Source organism: Salvelinus alpinus, chromosome 2, assembly GCF_045679555.1.
Source record: "Salvelinus alpinus chromosome 2, SLU_Salpinus.1, whole genome shotgun sequence".
NCBI classification, from domain to species: Eukaryota; Metazoa; Chordata; class Actinopteri; order Salmoniformes; family Salmonidae; genus Salvelinus; species Salvelinus alpinus.
Window position 1 is genome coordinate 92,617,496 of NC_092087.1, and position 14,816 is coordinate 92,632,311.

Here is a 14,816-nt window from a genome sequence, read left to right on the forward strand (position 1 = left end):
GGTAGTGCGTATGGCCCAGTACATCACAAGGGCCAAGCTTCCTGCCATCCAGGACCTCTATACCAGGCGGTGTCAGAGGAAGGCCCTAAAAATGCTGTGACCTTATGGAATGCTGTGACCTTATGGAATGCTGTGACCTACTGCAGCCTGGAGCATGTGGCCACTGGTTGAATATACGTTGTTTCCATGTCATTGCAAGTAAAAAAATATATGTGATGACCTTTATTCAACGTGGATGACCGATTTGATTTGCAAAACGTAAGGGCATTTCGTCGTTTTTTTCACCCAACTTCTAACTTAAATTGAATGACATGATGGCATTTGTTTTTTGATTTCACGCCAAATTCACAGTTAGTTGACAACTCGATCCAACGTAAATGAAAACTAGACGTTGAACTGAAGTACGTCTGTGCCCAGTGGGTGATGACGATGCAAAGCACTGCCCAATGACAGTTGTACCAAATGTAACCTTTGGGCACTCATAAAATGTTTCAATTACATAACTTTCTCTGTGTTCTACTATTTCCACCATACACTAATCTTCCAACATCACTATGGGTTGAAGAACCGAATGTGTCACTTGTTTTGATGGCTACCTTTCATCGGTCTCCATTCTGAATGCATTCTCCATAGACTACATTCTAATATTGTGTTGTTTTGAAGGTTACACTCTAATATTGTGTTGTTTTGATGGCTACACTCTAATATTGTGTTGTTTTGATGGCTACATTCTAATATTGTGTTGTTTTGATGGCTACATTCTAACATTGTGTTGTTTTGATGGCTACATTCTAATATTGTGTTGTTTTGATGGTTACATTCTAATATTGTGTTGTTTTGATGGTTACATTCTAATATTGTGTTGTTTTGATGGCTACATTCTAATATTGTGTTGTTTTGATGGCTACATTCTAATATCGTGTTGTTTTGATGGCTACATTCTAATATCGTGTTGTTTTGATGGCTACATTCTAATATTGTGTTGTTTTGATGGCTACATTCTAATATTGTGTTGTTTTGATGGCTACATTCTAATATTGTGTTGTTTTGATGGCTACATTCTAATATTGTGTTGTTTTGATAGCTACATCCTAATATTGTGTTGTTCTGATGGCTACATTCTAATATTGTGTTGTTCTGATGGCTACATTCTAATATTGTGTTGTTCTGATGGCTACATTCTAATATTGTGTTGTTCTGATGGCTACATTCTAATATTGTGTTGTTTTGATGGCTACATTCTAATATTGTGTTGTTTTGATGGCTACATTCTAATATCGTGTTGTTTGATGGCTACCTTTCATTGGTCTCCATTCTGAATATATTCTCCATAGACTACATTCTAATATTTTGCCGTATCAAATTCTAATTAATAACTTCTTAGGGCTAGGCCCCTTTTTTCTCCACTTCCTGCCTGAATGACGTGCCCAAAGTAAACTGCCTGTAGCTCAGGCCCTAAAGCCGGGATATGCATATAATTGGTACCATTGGAGAGAATACACTTTGAAGTTTGTAGAAATGTTAAAATAATGTAGGAGAATATAACACAATAGATATGGTAGGAGAAAATCCTCTTAGAAATGCAAGAGAAAGGTAATGTTGTAAAATAGCTCCCTATGGCTAAGTGTTTGGTGTTAGTGTGCAGTTCACTTCAGTGTTGCCTGTGAATAAACAAAAAAATATATATATTGAGGTTATGATTTCCAATTGACCTGTTCATACCTATCACATGGACCTGTTCATACCTGTCACATTGACCTGTTTATACCTGTCACATTTACCTGTTCATACCTGTCACATGGACCTGTTCATACCTGTCACATTGACCTGTTCATACCTGTCACATTGACCTGTTCATACCTGTCACATTGACCTGTTCATACCTGTCACATTGACCTGTTCATACCTGTCACATTGACCTGTTCATACCTGTCACATTGACCTGTTCATACCTGTCACATTGACCTGTTCATACCTGTCACATTGACCTGTTCATACCTGTCACATTGACATGTTCATACCTGTCACATTGACGTGTTCATACCTGTCACATTGACCTGTTCATACCTGTCACATTGACCTGTTCATACCTGTCACATTGACCTGTTCATACCTGTCACATTGACCTGTTCATACCTGTCACATTGACCTGTTCATACCTGTCACATGGACCTGTTCATACCTGTCACATTGACCTGTTCATACCTGTCACATTGACGTGTTCATACCTGTCACATGGACCTGTTCATACCTGTCACATTGACCTGTTCATACCTGTCACATTGACCTGTTTATACCTGTCACATTGACCTATTCATTCGTTTATGTCCTTTCATAAACTGGTCCCACAACAGATTCCACCAACATGAGGATTGTTCTGCTGGGTACGCCTGGATCAGGGAAGAGTGCAACAGGAAACACCATCCTGGGGAGAGAGGTGTTTAGAGAGGAAACTGGATCAGGGAAGAGTGTGTTGGGGGAAAGAGAGGTGGAGGGGAGGAGCATCACTGTGATTGACACTCCTGGTATTTACAGCACAACACTGACTGAAGAACAACTGAATGAGGAAATGAAAAGGTGCATCTCTCTCTCTTTTCCGGGCCCCCATGTGTTCCTTCTGGTTATCAGGCTGGAGAGATTCACACAGGAAGACAGGAATACTTTGTCATGGATCCAGAAAAACTTTGGCGAGGAGGCCTTGAGTTACACCATGGTGTTATTCACCGGAAGAGAAAAACTAACCAGGAAGCAATGGGAGGACTTTGAGAGGACTGAAACAACTAAACAACCAATCAGTGTGTGTGGGGGAGGGCATATTGTCCTCAACAGTAAGCGGAAGATGAGGAAGATAGAAGGAAGATAGAAGAGATGGTGGAGAGGAATGGAGGAGGTCACTACCTCGAGGAGAGGTACCAGGAGGCTCAGAGAAAGATCAGAGAGGAGCAGGAGAGGGAGAAGAGAAAGGAGGAGATAAATGAGAGGAAGGGGAAATTAGAGAGGAGAGAAGAAGAGGTGAGGAGGATGGAGGAGGAGTTGAGGAAGTCACTGGAGGGGGTAAAGAGGATAGAAGAAGATTTGAAGGAGAGACAGAAAGAGTTAAAAGAAAAGAGAGAGGAGTTTAAGAAAGTGGAGAAGAGAACAAGACAAGAGGAGGAGGATAAATTGATAGAAAAGGAGCAGCAGAAGAGAGAAGAGAATCTTCAAAAGGTAAAGGAAGAGGCAAGGAAGCAAGAGAACAAAGTAAAGGAAATAGAGGAAGACTTGAAGCTAGCACAGGAACATGTGAGGAAGATGGCAGGAGAGGTGAATAAGATAGAGGAAGTGATGAAGAGAGACGAGCAGAGAAGGAGTGAGCAGAGTACACAGGAGAAGAAGAAAATAGTGGAATTGATGAAGAGAGAGATATACAAAAGGAAGAGAGAGGAGCAGAAGAGAGAGGAGGATAAGAAAATAGAGGAGCAGAAGAGAGAGGAGGATAAGAAAATAGAGGAGCAGAATAGAGAGGAGCAGAAGAGAGAGGAGCAGAAGAGAGAGGAGCAGAAGAGAGAGGAGCAGAAGAGAGAGGAGGAGAAGAGAGAGGAGCAGAAGAGAGAGGAGGAGAAGAAAATAGAGGAGAGGAAGAGAGAGGAGCAGAAGAGAGAGGAGAAGAAGCAAATATAGGAGAGGAAGAGAGAGGAGCAGAAGAGAGAGGAGAAGAAGAAAATAGAAGAGAGGAAGAGAGAGGAGCAGAAGGAACTCTTGATTTTAACAACTGTTACAGGTGGGTTAGCATTACTAGCTGCAGCGTGTTTTTCGGCCAAACAATAGAAGATTGAATAAGGTGTTTGATTGAATGCTGAATGCTGATTCAATGTTTCATCTCTCCTTACCACAGAAGTTATTTAAGGTATTGTGATATGAGGGTGAAATGTAGCCTAGCTGTTAAGAGCGTTGGGCCAGTAACCAAAAGGTTGCTGGTTGGAATCCCTGAGTCGACTAGGTGAAAAATCTGTCTATGTGCCTTTGATCAAGGCACTTAACCCTAAATGCTCCTGTAAGTTGCTCTGGAAAAGATGATCTGCTAAATACTTCAAATGTAGTATGATATGAATTTATGTCAGATTAACGGTTTCATGTTCTACCAACACTTTTGTGTTTGACACACGACACAACGTGCATTTCTTCAGTAGAGAATATGTAGTACTGCATCTCCTTAGTCATTGATATTGGATATCGTGTCAAATAAAATAGGCATATTTGTTTTGTAATTTTAACAAAATCAGCCCAGAAACATCTGACACGTTGGTAGCAAACTTAAAGGCAACACAAATGAGTGACAAATGTTTTGGTTTGTTTCTCTTGAAATGCTGCTGTCATACCTAACAATGACTCTACAGGTAGATACCACAAGATTATTAATAAGGCAGAGCTAGGGGTTTTCCTAAACTCTGTGGGCATTTGTATTTGTATTTGTGTGTGCGTGTGCGTGTGTGCGTGTGCGTGTGTGCGTGTGTGTGTGTGTGTGTGTCAAGCCGGCAGCTCCAAAACTGGAGTGTTGTTCGCCACGTCTGATATGTCGTCACCATAAAACCAGTTCCTCCAGCAACATGCAAACCACACCTCTATAGTTCCTCCTGTTCTTTGCTGATCTCTGATTTCCCAGAATCATTAACATATTCTAATACAGAGGACAGTGGTTTTTATTAAACTAGTCTACTATTTGAAACATGGTTTACTTTAAGAATTTAACTATGCACAGATATTGGATCTTAATATTATCACTCTTTATTGCTGAGAATTTTCCTGCAATGCAGAAAATGCAAACTTGTAGTGTTTTTTTAAATACAGCTTTAAAAAGGCTTTTAAAGTTTGTTATTTCCGACTTCAGACTTTCTCTTTCTTCCATTTTATTTTGATCTTCTCTTAACTTCTTCTCCTCTTCCTGTTCAGAAAGTATTCCACATTTTGTTGTATTAAAAACTGAATTGAAAATTGTATCACCCATCTACACACTTACCCCACAATGACAAAGTGAAAACTTGTTTTTAGAGATTTTTGCAAATGTATTAAAAACAAAATGCAGAAATATTACACATACATACGTTTTCAGCTCCCTGAGTAAATATATTTTCGAATCATCTTTGGCAGCGATTACAGCTGTAGTCTATCTGGGTAAGTCTTTAAGAGCTTTACACACCTGGATTGTATACTATTTGCACACATGATTCGTTTTTTTTATTCTTCAAGCTCTGTCAAGTTGGTTGATGTAGACAGCCATTTTCAAGTCTTGCTATAGATTTTCCAGCCTGTTTAAGTCAAAACTGGAACTAGGCCACTGAGGAACATTTAATGTTGACTTGGTGAGCAGCTCCAGGGTATATTTGGCCTTTTGTTTTAGGTTGTTGTCCTGCTGAAAGGTGAATTCAAATACAAGCATACTCATAACATGATGCAGCCATCACCATGCTTGAAAATATTAAGAGTGGTACTCAGGGATGTGTTGTGTTGGATTTAGAAAAGACATCGGCACATGTAGCATGAGTCATAAATGGCACCATATTCCCTTAATACTGCACTACTTTCTACCAGGACCCTAGTGCACTACTTTCTACCAGGACCCTAGTGCACTACTTTCTACCAGGACCCTAGTGCACTACTTTCTACCAGAACCCTAGTGCACTACTTTCTACCAGGACCCTAGTGCACTACTTTCTACCTGGACCCTAGTTCACTACTTTCTACCAGGACCCTAGTGCACTACTTTCTACCAGGACCCTAGTTCACTACTTTCTACCAGGACCCTAGTGCACTATAAAGGGAATAGGGTGCCTTTTGGGAAGAAACCCACATGTACCTCCACAACACAAACATCCTTCTGAAAGTCTACTTCACCTGGGTATCTGTGAGGCAGACAAGAGAGCTGAAGGAGGCCGGCTTATAATCCGTGTCATTGCCAAACATACTGGCCTCTCAGTAACCTTCACATATGAACATTCTATCATTAATGAGCTGGAAGAGATCAGAGGATTTGATCTTGATTCAATAACCCTCATCGATGCCCTTAAATCACAAGGGTTATGCAAATATTGGAACATTTACCTTATTTTTGTGTTGGTGTCCGGTTGCTAAGCAAGTGTTTTGTAAGCTAAACTGACTTTTACACAGGTACAGTGCATTCGGAAAGTATTCAGACCCCTTGACTTTTCCACATTTTGTTACGTTACAGACTTATTCTAAAATGGATTAAATAAAAACATGTCCTCAGCAATCTACACACAATACCCCACGATGACATCACAATACCCCATAATGACATCACAATACCCCACGATGACATCACAATACCCCATAAAGACAAAGCGAAAACAGGTCTTAAATGGAAAATGTTTGGAAACACCAAGACTCTTCCTAGAGCTGGCAGCCAGACCAAAATGAGCAATCAGGGGAAAAGGGCCTTGGTCAAGGAGGTGACCAAGAATCCAATGGTCACTCTGACAGAGCTCTAGAGCTCTTCTGTAGAGATAGGAGAACCTTCCAGAAGGACAACCATCTCTATAGTACTCCACCAATCAGGCCTTTATGGTAGAGTGACCACTTGGAGTTTACCAAAAGACCCCTTAAGACTCTCAGACCATGAGAAACAAGATTCTCTGGCCTGATTGCCAAGCCTCACTTCTGGAGGAAAACTGGCACCATCCCTACGGTGAAGCATGGGAAAATGGGGATCTGCAGAGAAAAATGGGATAAACTCCCCAAATACAGGTGTGCCAAGCTTGTAGTGTCATACTATAGAAGACTCAAGGCTGTAATTGGTGAATTCTTATGTAAAGGTGATATTTCCGTTTTTTATTATCAATAAATTAGCAAAAAATAATTGTGTGTAGATTCATGAGATTAGATTCATGAGGGATGTGTAGATTCATGAGGGAAAAAACAATTCAATCAATTTTAGAATAAGTCTGTAACCTAACAAAATGTGGAGAAGGTCAAGGGGTCTGAATCCTTTCCCAAGGCATTGTATATGATGCCATCTGCTGTAGTTGATGAAAGATGGATCATCTTTCAAACCAGTCCTCAACCTTCCTTGTATGTTTATTTTCTTTGTTTCATTTACAACTTTTCAAGTATATTTCTGTTTCCTGAAACAAATAACCTAGTGTGTGTGCTAACAAATCATCAACTATGAGTTTGTCTTGTCAGAATAATGCAACGTGTGTTTATTGTGTTTAAACTATGATACACACTCTACATGATACTGTTATACTTGTATTTGTGTTTTTAGAATTGAAATGCTTTTTTTTACTACATCTCTTTAGTCACTGGGTTGAAGTTTAAAGGTCAATATCTAAAATAATAGACCGCGTTAGTTAAAATCTGCTTTATTTGTTTCAATGAGCCCTGGAGATACTGACATGTTGATGACCAGAAACAAATTAGTTGAAGAGAAACATGCATTCAACTGAGTGGTTAGAAAACATACTAAGTCTATGTTCAACTGATCTACAAGGCACTTACAACTATAAATCACACATAGTGACAAAGTACAAGAAAAGTACGAGTACACAGATGGCCAGAGATGGAAAGGGATCTTCTTCACATTAAAATGGGATGACAAATACAATCTTAGACAAATACATCTAGCCAACTATGAATCACTTTTTCCAAATGTTGTTTACAGTTCAGTCATTTAGCAGATGTTCTTATCCAGAGCGACTTGCAGGAGGAATTAGGTGCATTGCTCAAGGGCACATCGGCAGATTTTTCACCTAGTCGGGTTGGGGATTCAAACCAGCGACCTTTCAGTTACTGGCCCAACAATCTCAACAGCTAGGTTACCTGCCGCCACCTTTTCATCAACAATGGACACATGCATTTTTGGAAAAGTATTTTACTGCTATGTGTAACAAATGTACATAACAACGTACAAATCAGTCATTCATTCAATACTTGTGTGTGACTGACTGAGAAGTGTTTGCTAATTGTAGGAGCCATGCTTCAGTATCCCTCTATACTTCCTGTTTCTTCAAGTTCAGAAGCACCATGACAGAAAGAAGCAGCATGATAGAAGCAAAAAATAAAACAGGGACAAAGGCAATGAGCTTCCATTTATGTTGCTGAATGAACTGGTCTGTGGCCTCCTTCAGTTTCACTCCAACGGCGATTCCAATGACCAACGTCAACAATCCAACAGTAATCACCATCGGCCCACAATCTGGCTTATCAGGAGCTGTGACACACATACACACCGAGTATTAATCATTTAGAATCTGCTGCATTTTACAGTATTCAGCAGATCTGTCATTTAATGATTCTTGAAAGAATAAAAACAAAACAAGTGGTTATCTTTTCCTTTGGCATCTCTGTCAGTTCTATGTTCCCCATTCTGTTACACTACAATAGTACAGCATCACTACTGAACTGTCCTCTCCTATATGATAGGGAAGCTGTTACACTACAATAGTACAGCATCACTACTGAACTGTCCTCTCCTATATGATAGGGAAGCTGTTACACTACAATAGTACAGCATCACTACTGAACTGTCCTCTCCTATATGATAGGGAAGCTGTTACACTACAATAGTACAGCATCACTACTGAACTGTCCTCTCCTATAGGATAGGGAAGCTGTTACACTACAATAGTACAGCATCACTACTGAACTGTCCTCTCCTATATGATAGGGAAGCTGTTACACTACAATAGTACAGCATCACTACTGAACTGTCCTCTCCTATATGATAGGGAAGCTGTTACACTACAATAGTACAGCATCACTACTGAACTGTCCTCTCCTATAGGATAGGGAAGCTGTTACACTACAATAGTACAGCATCACTACTGAACTGTCCTCTCCTATATGATAGGGAAGCTGTTACACTGCAATAGTACAGCATCACTACTGAACTGTCCTCTCCTATATGATAGGGAAGCTGTTACACTGCAATAGTACAGCATCACTACTGAACTGTCCTCTCCTATATGATAGGGAAGCTGTTACACTGCAATAGTACAGCATCACTACTGAACTGTCCTCTCCTATAGGATAGGGAAGCTGTTACACTGCAATAGTACAGCATCACTACTGAACTGTCCTCTCCTATATGATAGGGAAGCTGTTACACTGCAATAGTACAGCATCACTACTGAACTGTCCTCTCCTATAGGATAGGGAAGCTGTTACACTACAATAGTACAGCATCACTACTGAACTGTCCTCTCCTATAGGATAGGGAAGCTGTTACACTACAATAGTACACTATCACTACTGAACTGTCCTCTCCTATATGATAGGGAAGCTGTTACACTACAATAGTACAGCATCACTACTGAACTGCCCTCTCCTATAGGATAGGGAAGCTGTTACACTACAATAGTACAGCATCACTACTGAACTGTCCTCTCCTATATGACAGGGAACCTGTTACACTACAATAGTACAGCATCACTACTGAACTGTCCTCTCCTATAGGATAGGGAAGCTGTTACACTACAATAGTACAGCATCACTACTGAACTGTCCTCTCCTATATGATAGGGAAGCTGTTACACTACAATAGTACAGCATCACTACTGAACTGTCCTCTCCTATAGGACAGGGAAGCTGTTACACTACAATAGTACAGCATCACTACTGAACTGTCCTCTCCTATAGGATAGGGACGTTTGGGTTTTAATCACGGTAAAGCACTCACCTGAAGTCGTCATGTTGTTGTACTTTTCCTCTGTTGTTGATCCTGAACTCAATTCAACTCAATGAAGAGGGTGTCTACAATAAAGCACAGAAATTAGACAACGAAGTGAGGTTGTTTACTAGTTAAACAATGAACATAGAACAGAGTAAACATAGAAAATAGAACAGAATAAACATAAAACATAGAACAAAATAAACATAGATCACAGAGAAGAATACACATAGAACATAATAAACATAGAAAATAGAACAGAATAAACATAGATCACAGAGAAGAATACACATAGAACATAGAACATAATAAACACAGAAAATAGAACAGAATAAACACAGAACATAATTAACATAGAACAGAATAAACACAGGACAGAAGATAATAAATATAGAACAGAATAAACATAGAACACAATAACAGATTTAAACAGAACAGACTGTTTCACAATAAACAACGAGTCTATTGATTCATCCTTGCTTCAATCAAAGTAAAAATAATTAAAAAATCCCCATTAAAATCCTTCAGTTTAAGTTAAAGATACTGTGTGTGTTGTTTTGCATGGGCTGCTTCTCAAACTCAGAACGGAAGAACATACGCACGTCCAAGCACTTTCCGCAGGCGCTGGAGTTGTAGGCAAACTCCTGGAAAAGTGTGCAGCGCTTTCCTTTCTGTTTTCCACTGCTTCTCAATCTACCAAATCCGCCTATATCGGATATCTGCATCTGCGGAGGAAGAAGGTGGCCGAGATATAGCGGTGTCTGTTACTTTGTTCCGTCTGTCTCTGCTGCCTTAGTTGATGATATTGTCATGGTGAGGATTTAAGTTTCATTTTCCCTGAACTGAAACCAAGATGAGAGGCACCACCCCCATTCATAGTTCACTACTGCTAAGTGACAGATACAAACCATTATTAACACAGGATAATAACACCTATTCTGATGTGTATAGATGGAAGGGCTTTGGTGATGGATCATGTTTCTTGATGCGATTATCAAACTTTAATTATGAATCATTTGGAAGTGAATAAAATCCCAATAAAGAGAGAAAAGAAACAGAGAATATATTGATTATTTTAAAGAGAGATGAAACTCTCATATTCATCACCAGTGCTAACCTACTTCTGTGAAGTCAGTCCTGATATGGGTCTGAACCTGTTAGTCATGAAGGGATTAAAACAGAGATTCATCCAGAAATATCGTTCCCTGATTTTCATCTGACCAAGTATTCAGATATTGTGTGACGAGAGTTACAGGCCAGGCCACTGAATTAAAGGCCTTTATCCTACGATGTAAAATCCTTAAAAATAACATTAACCAGAATTTATGACTAGTTCACCAAAAACACATGATCAGATAATCCTGATTCAACCCACTGGTTGCATCAACGTTGTTTCTACGTCATTTCAAGCAAACAACGATTGGTTTTGTAAAAAGTGGATGACGTGAAAGGCATTTCGTTGTGTTTTCACCCGACCTTTAACTTAAATTCAATTATTTAAAGTATTCAGATATTGTGTGACAGGAGTTATGGCCAGGCCAATGATAAGCCTCTATCCTACCCTGTAAAACCATCACAGTGTACAATAACAACAACAATAACAACAACATGACCAGTGTTTAAGTTGTACATCGGGTGGTGCCAGAACAGAACATGACCAGTGTTTAAGTTGTACATCGGGTGGTGCCAGAACAGAACAGGACCAGTGTTTAAGTTGTACATCGGGTGGTGCCAGAACAGAAAATGACCAGTGTTTAAGTTGTACATCGGGTGGTGCCAGAACAGAACAGGACCAGTGTTTAAGTTGTACATCGGGTGGTGCCAGAACAGAACAGGACCAGTGTTTAAGTTGTACATCGGGTGGTGCCAGAACAGAACATGACCCGTGTTTAAGTTGTACATCGGGTGGTGCCAGAACAGAACATGACCAGTGTTTAAGTTGTACATCGGGTGGTGCCAGAACAGAACATGACCCGTGTTTAAGTTGTACATCGGGTGGTGCCAGAACAGAACAGGACCAGTGTTTAAGTTGTACATCGGGTGGTGCCAGAACAGAACATGACCAGTGTTTAAGTTGTACATCGGGTGGTGCCAGAACAGAACAGGACCAGTGTTTAAGTTGTACATCGGGTGGTGCCAGAACAGAACATGACCAGTGTTTAAGTTGTACATCGGGTGGTGCCAGAACAGAACAGGACCAGTGTTTAAGTTGTACATCGGGTGGTGCCAGAACAGAACATGACCAGTGTTTAAGTTGTACATCGGGTGGTGCCAGAACAGAACAGGACCAGTGTTTAAGTTGTACATCGGGTGGTACCAGAACAGAACATGACCAGTGTTTAAGTTGTACATCGGGTGGTGCCAGAACAGAACAGGACCAGTGTTTAAGTTGTACATCGGGTGGTGCCAGAACAGAACATGACCCGTGTTTAAGTTGTACATCGGGTGGTGCCAGAACAGAAAAGGACCTGAGGGGCTCTGAGGTAACGGAACAGATGAAAAACAATATTTCCTTCATAATAAAGCATTGCACATCATAGCATTTGCATCGTGGCATTAAAGTAGAGATACACTTACAGAAGTTGCGCTCATGGCGTTTATACATGTTACTTGGGTCCGGGAAGAAATGCCTTTTGCCTTTTATGAACACATTTCATGCAATTCTAACTCATTTTATATGGCTGGAGACTGGCAGAATAATTTTTTATTCCGCACAAATTATCTAAATTACATTTAAGTCATTTAGCAGACGCTCTTATCCAGAGCAACTTACAAATTGGAAAGTTCATACATATTCATCCTGGTCCCCCGTGGGGAATGAACCCACAACCCTGGCGTTGCAAGCGCCATGCTCTACCAACTGAGCCACACGGGACTACGACAGGCTACTTTGACACTGGCAAACTGAGATCAATAAAGTAAACTTGTCTTGGATCCATCAGTAGTCTAGGTGTGACATATTGTACAATATGAGGAGGAAATGATAGTCCTAGAAAACAGTGGAGGCTGCTGAGGGGAGGACGGCTCATAATAATGTCAGGAACGGAGCAAATGGAATGGCAACAAACACCTGGAAACCATGGAAACCATGTGTTTGATACCATTCCACTGATTCCGCTCCAGCCATTAACACAAACCCGTCCTCCCTAATTTAAGGTGCCACCAACCTCCTGAGCTAGAAAAGCTTTCCACTTTCACTGACTCACCCAATGATGCACAGCTCACTCATTGGCGATGGCCAATAGTCTCTTGTCAAAAGCCTCTTCTCTTTTGTATTACTTTGTAAAACAATGTTTGCTCATTAGGCCTACTTGGAAGTTTATACAATATTTTGTTAGCCTACAGTCAGAGTAGAGTCTTCTGTTTTAAGCAGGAGACATTTGCTTTCCAACCTGTGTTTTCCTGCGATTGTAGCCTATTTGAAATATTGGTAAAGGTTTGTTCTGGCTGCATGCTGTTCACTGACAGATTTGCCGCGCGTTCCTGGGTTAGGTCTATATGCCTTATGATTGGGCTACACAAACACAATCCACAGCTAGTCTATTGTTTAAAGAAGCTATTGTTCCTCTGTGGCTAAATTATAGACCTACTCCTGGTGTAGTATTCAGAATAATTGAATTTCTTTCTGAACAGACAGCAGTAATTTTATAACTTCGGTAAATGTAAACCTTTTTGCCACAGCTCGCATTGATGTGCCATCCTGGATGAACTGCACTACCTGAGCCACTTGTGTGGGTTGTAGACTCCGTCTCATGCTACCACTAGAGTGAAAGCACCGCCAGCATTCAAAAGTGACCAAAACATCAACCAGGAAGCATAGGAACTGAGAAGTGGTCTGTGGTCACCACCTGCAGAACCATTCCTTTTTTGGGGGTGTCTTACTAATTGCCTATAATTTCCACCTTTTGTCTATTCCATTTGCACAACAGCATGTGAAATTTATTGTCAATCAGTGTTGCTTCCTAAGTGGACAGTTTGATTTCACAGAAGTGTGATTGACTTGGAGTTACATTGTGTTGTTTAAGTGTTCCCTTTATTTTTTTGAGCAGTGTATATATATGTTTTTATATCTTAATTAAGAGGTCTTAAAATTCTAAATCAAATAGATAAATGATCCATGGTATGATCATCTTAAAACAATTCCAAATGTCAGCTTAGAACCCCCTCCCCCTGGTTTAGACAGGGGTTAGACTCTAGAGGGTTTTAAAAAAGTGGTTAAAAATGTGTAAAAAAAAGCTTTTTATATATCTCAGATATAGTAAAGATACTTAAAAACAAACCTCTTTAGATAGTAAAAAATATACGTTTTTCCATATATGCATTTCTGTGGGATAAAAGCATTAAGGCCCAAAAATAATCCCTGGTCTGTGTTCTCCCTCTACCCTCCCTCTCTGGTCTGTGTTCTCCCTCTAGCCTCCCTCCCTGGTCTGTGTTCTCCCTCTACCCTCCCTCCCTGGTCTGTGTTCTCCCTCTACCCTCCCTCTCTGGTCTGTGTTCTCCCTCTACCCTCCCTCCCTGGTCTGTGTTCTCCCTCTACCCTCCCTCTCTGGTCTGTGTTCTCCCTCTACCCTCCCTCTCTGGTCGGTGTTCTCCCTCTACCCTCCCTCTCTGGTCTGTGTTCTCCCTCTACCCTCCCTCTCTGGTCTGTGTTCTCCCTCTACCCTCCCTCTCTGGTCTGTGTTCTCCCTCTACCCTCCCTCTTCTCTCCCTCCCTGGTCTGTGTTCTCCCTCCCTGGTCTGTGTTCTCCCTCTACCCTCCCTCTCTGGTCTGTGTTCTCCCTCTACCCTCCCTCTTCTCTCCCTCCCTGGTCTGTGTTCTCCCTCTACCCTCCCTCCCTGGTCTGTGTTCTCCCTCTTCTCTCCCTCCATGGTCTGTGTTCTCCCTCTACCGTCCCTCTACCCTCCCTCCCTGGTCTGTGTTCTCCCTCTACCCTCCCTCCCTGGTCTGTGTTCTTCCTCTACCCTCCATCTTCCCTCCCTCCCTGGTCTGTGTTCTCCCTCTACCCTCCCTCTACCCTCCCTCCCTGGTCTGTGTTCTCCCTCTACCCTCCCTCTACCCTCCCTCCCTCGTCTGTGTTCTCCCTCTGCCCTCCCTCCCTGCTCTGTGTTCTCCCTCTACCCTGCCTCTACCCTCCCTCTACCCTCCCTGGTC

The 14,816-nt window shown here is 41.2% G+C and overlaps 1 protein-coding gene and 1 long non-coding RNA gene across 2 annotated transcripts in view; one reads left to right on the forward strand and one right to left on the reverse strand.

Moving 5' to 3' along the window:
- The window catches only part of LOC139541681 (GTPase IMAP family member 8-like), a 47,319-nt gene that overhangs the window by 18,862 nt on the left and 13,641 nt on the right, over window positions 1-14,816 (forward strand). Inside the window, exons 4-5 of the mRNA XM_071346612.1 lie at window positions 2,355-2,860; window positions 2,908-3,551. Of these exons, the coding sequence (XP_071202713.1) occupies window positions 2,355-2,860; window positions 2,908-3,551 (1,150 nt within the window). The remainder of the gene's footprint in view (window positions 1-2,354; window positions 2,861-2,907; window positions 3,552-14,816) is intronic.
- Window positions 7,343-10,496, reverse strand: LOC139568262 (uncharacterized). The gene is made up of 3 exons (XR_011673560.1): window positions 10,267-10,496; window positions 9,674-9,747; window positions 7,343-8,206 (listed from the first exon to the last, which is right to left on the reverse strand). It is a non-coding gene; the product is annotated as an uncharacterized lncRNA (long non-coding RNA).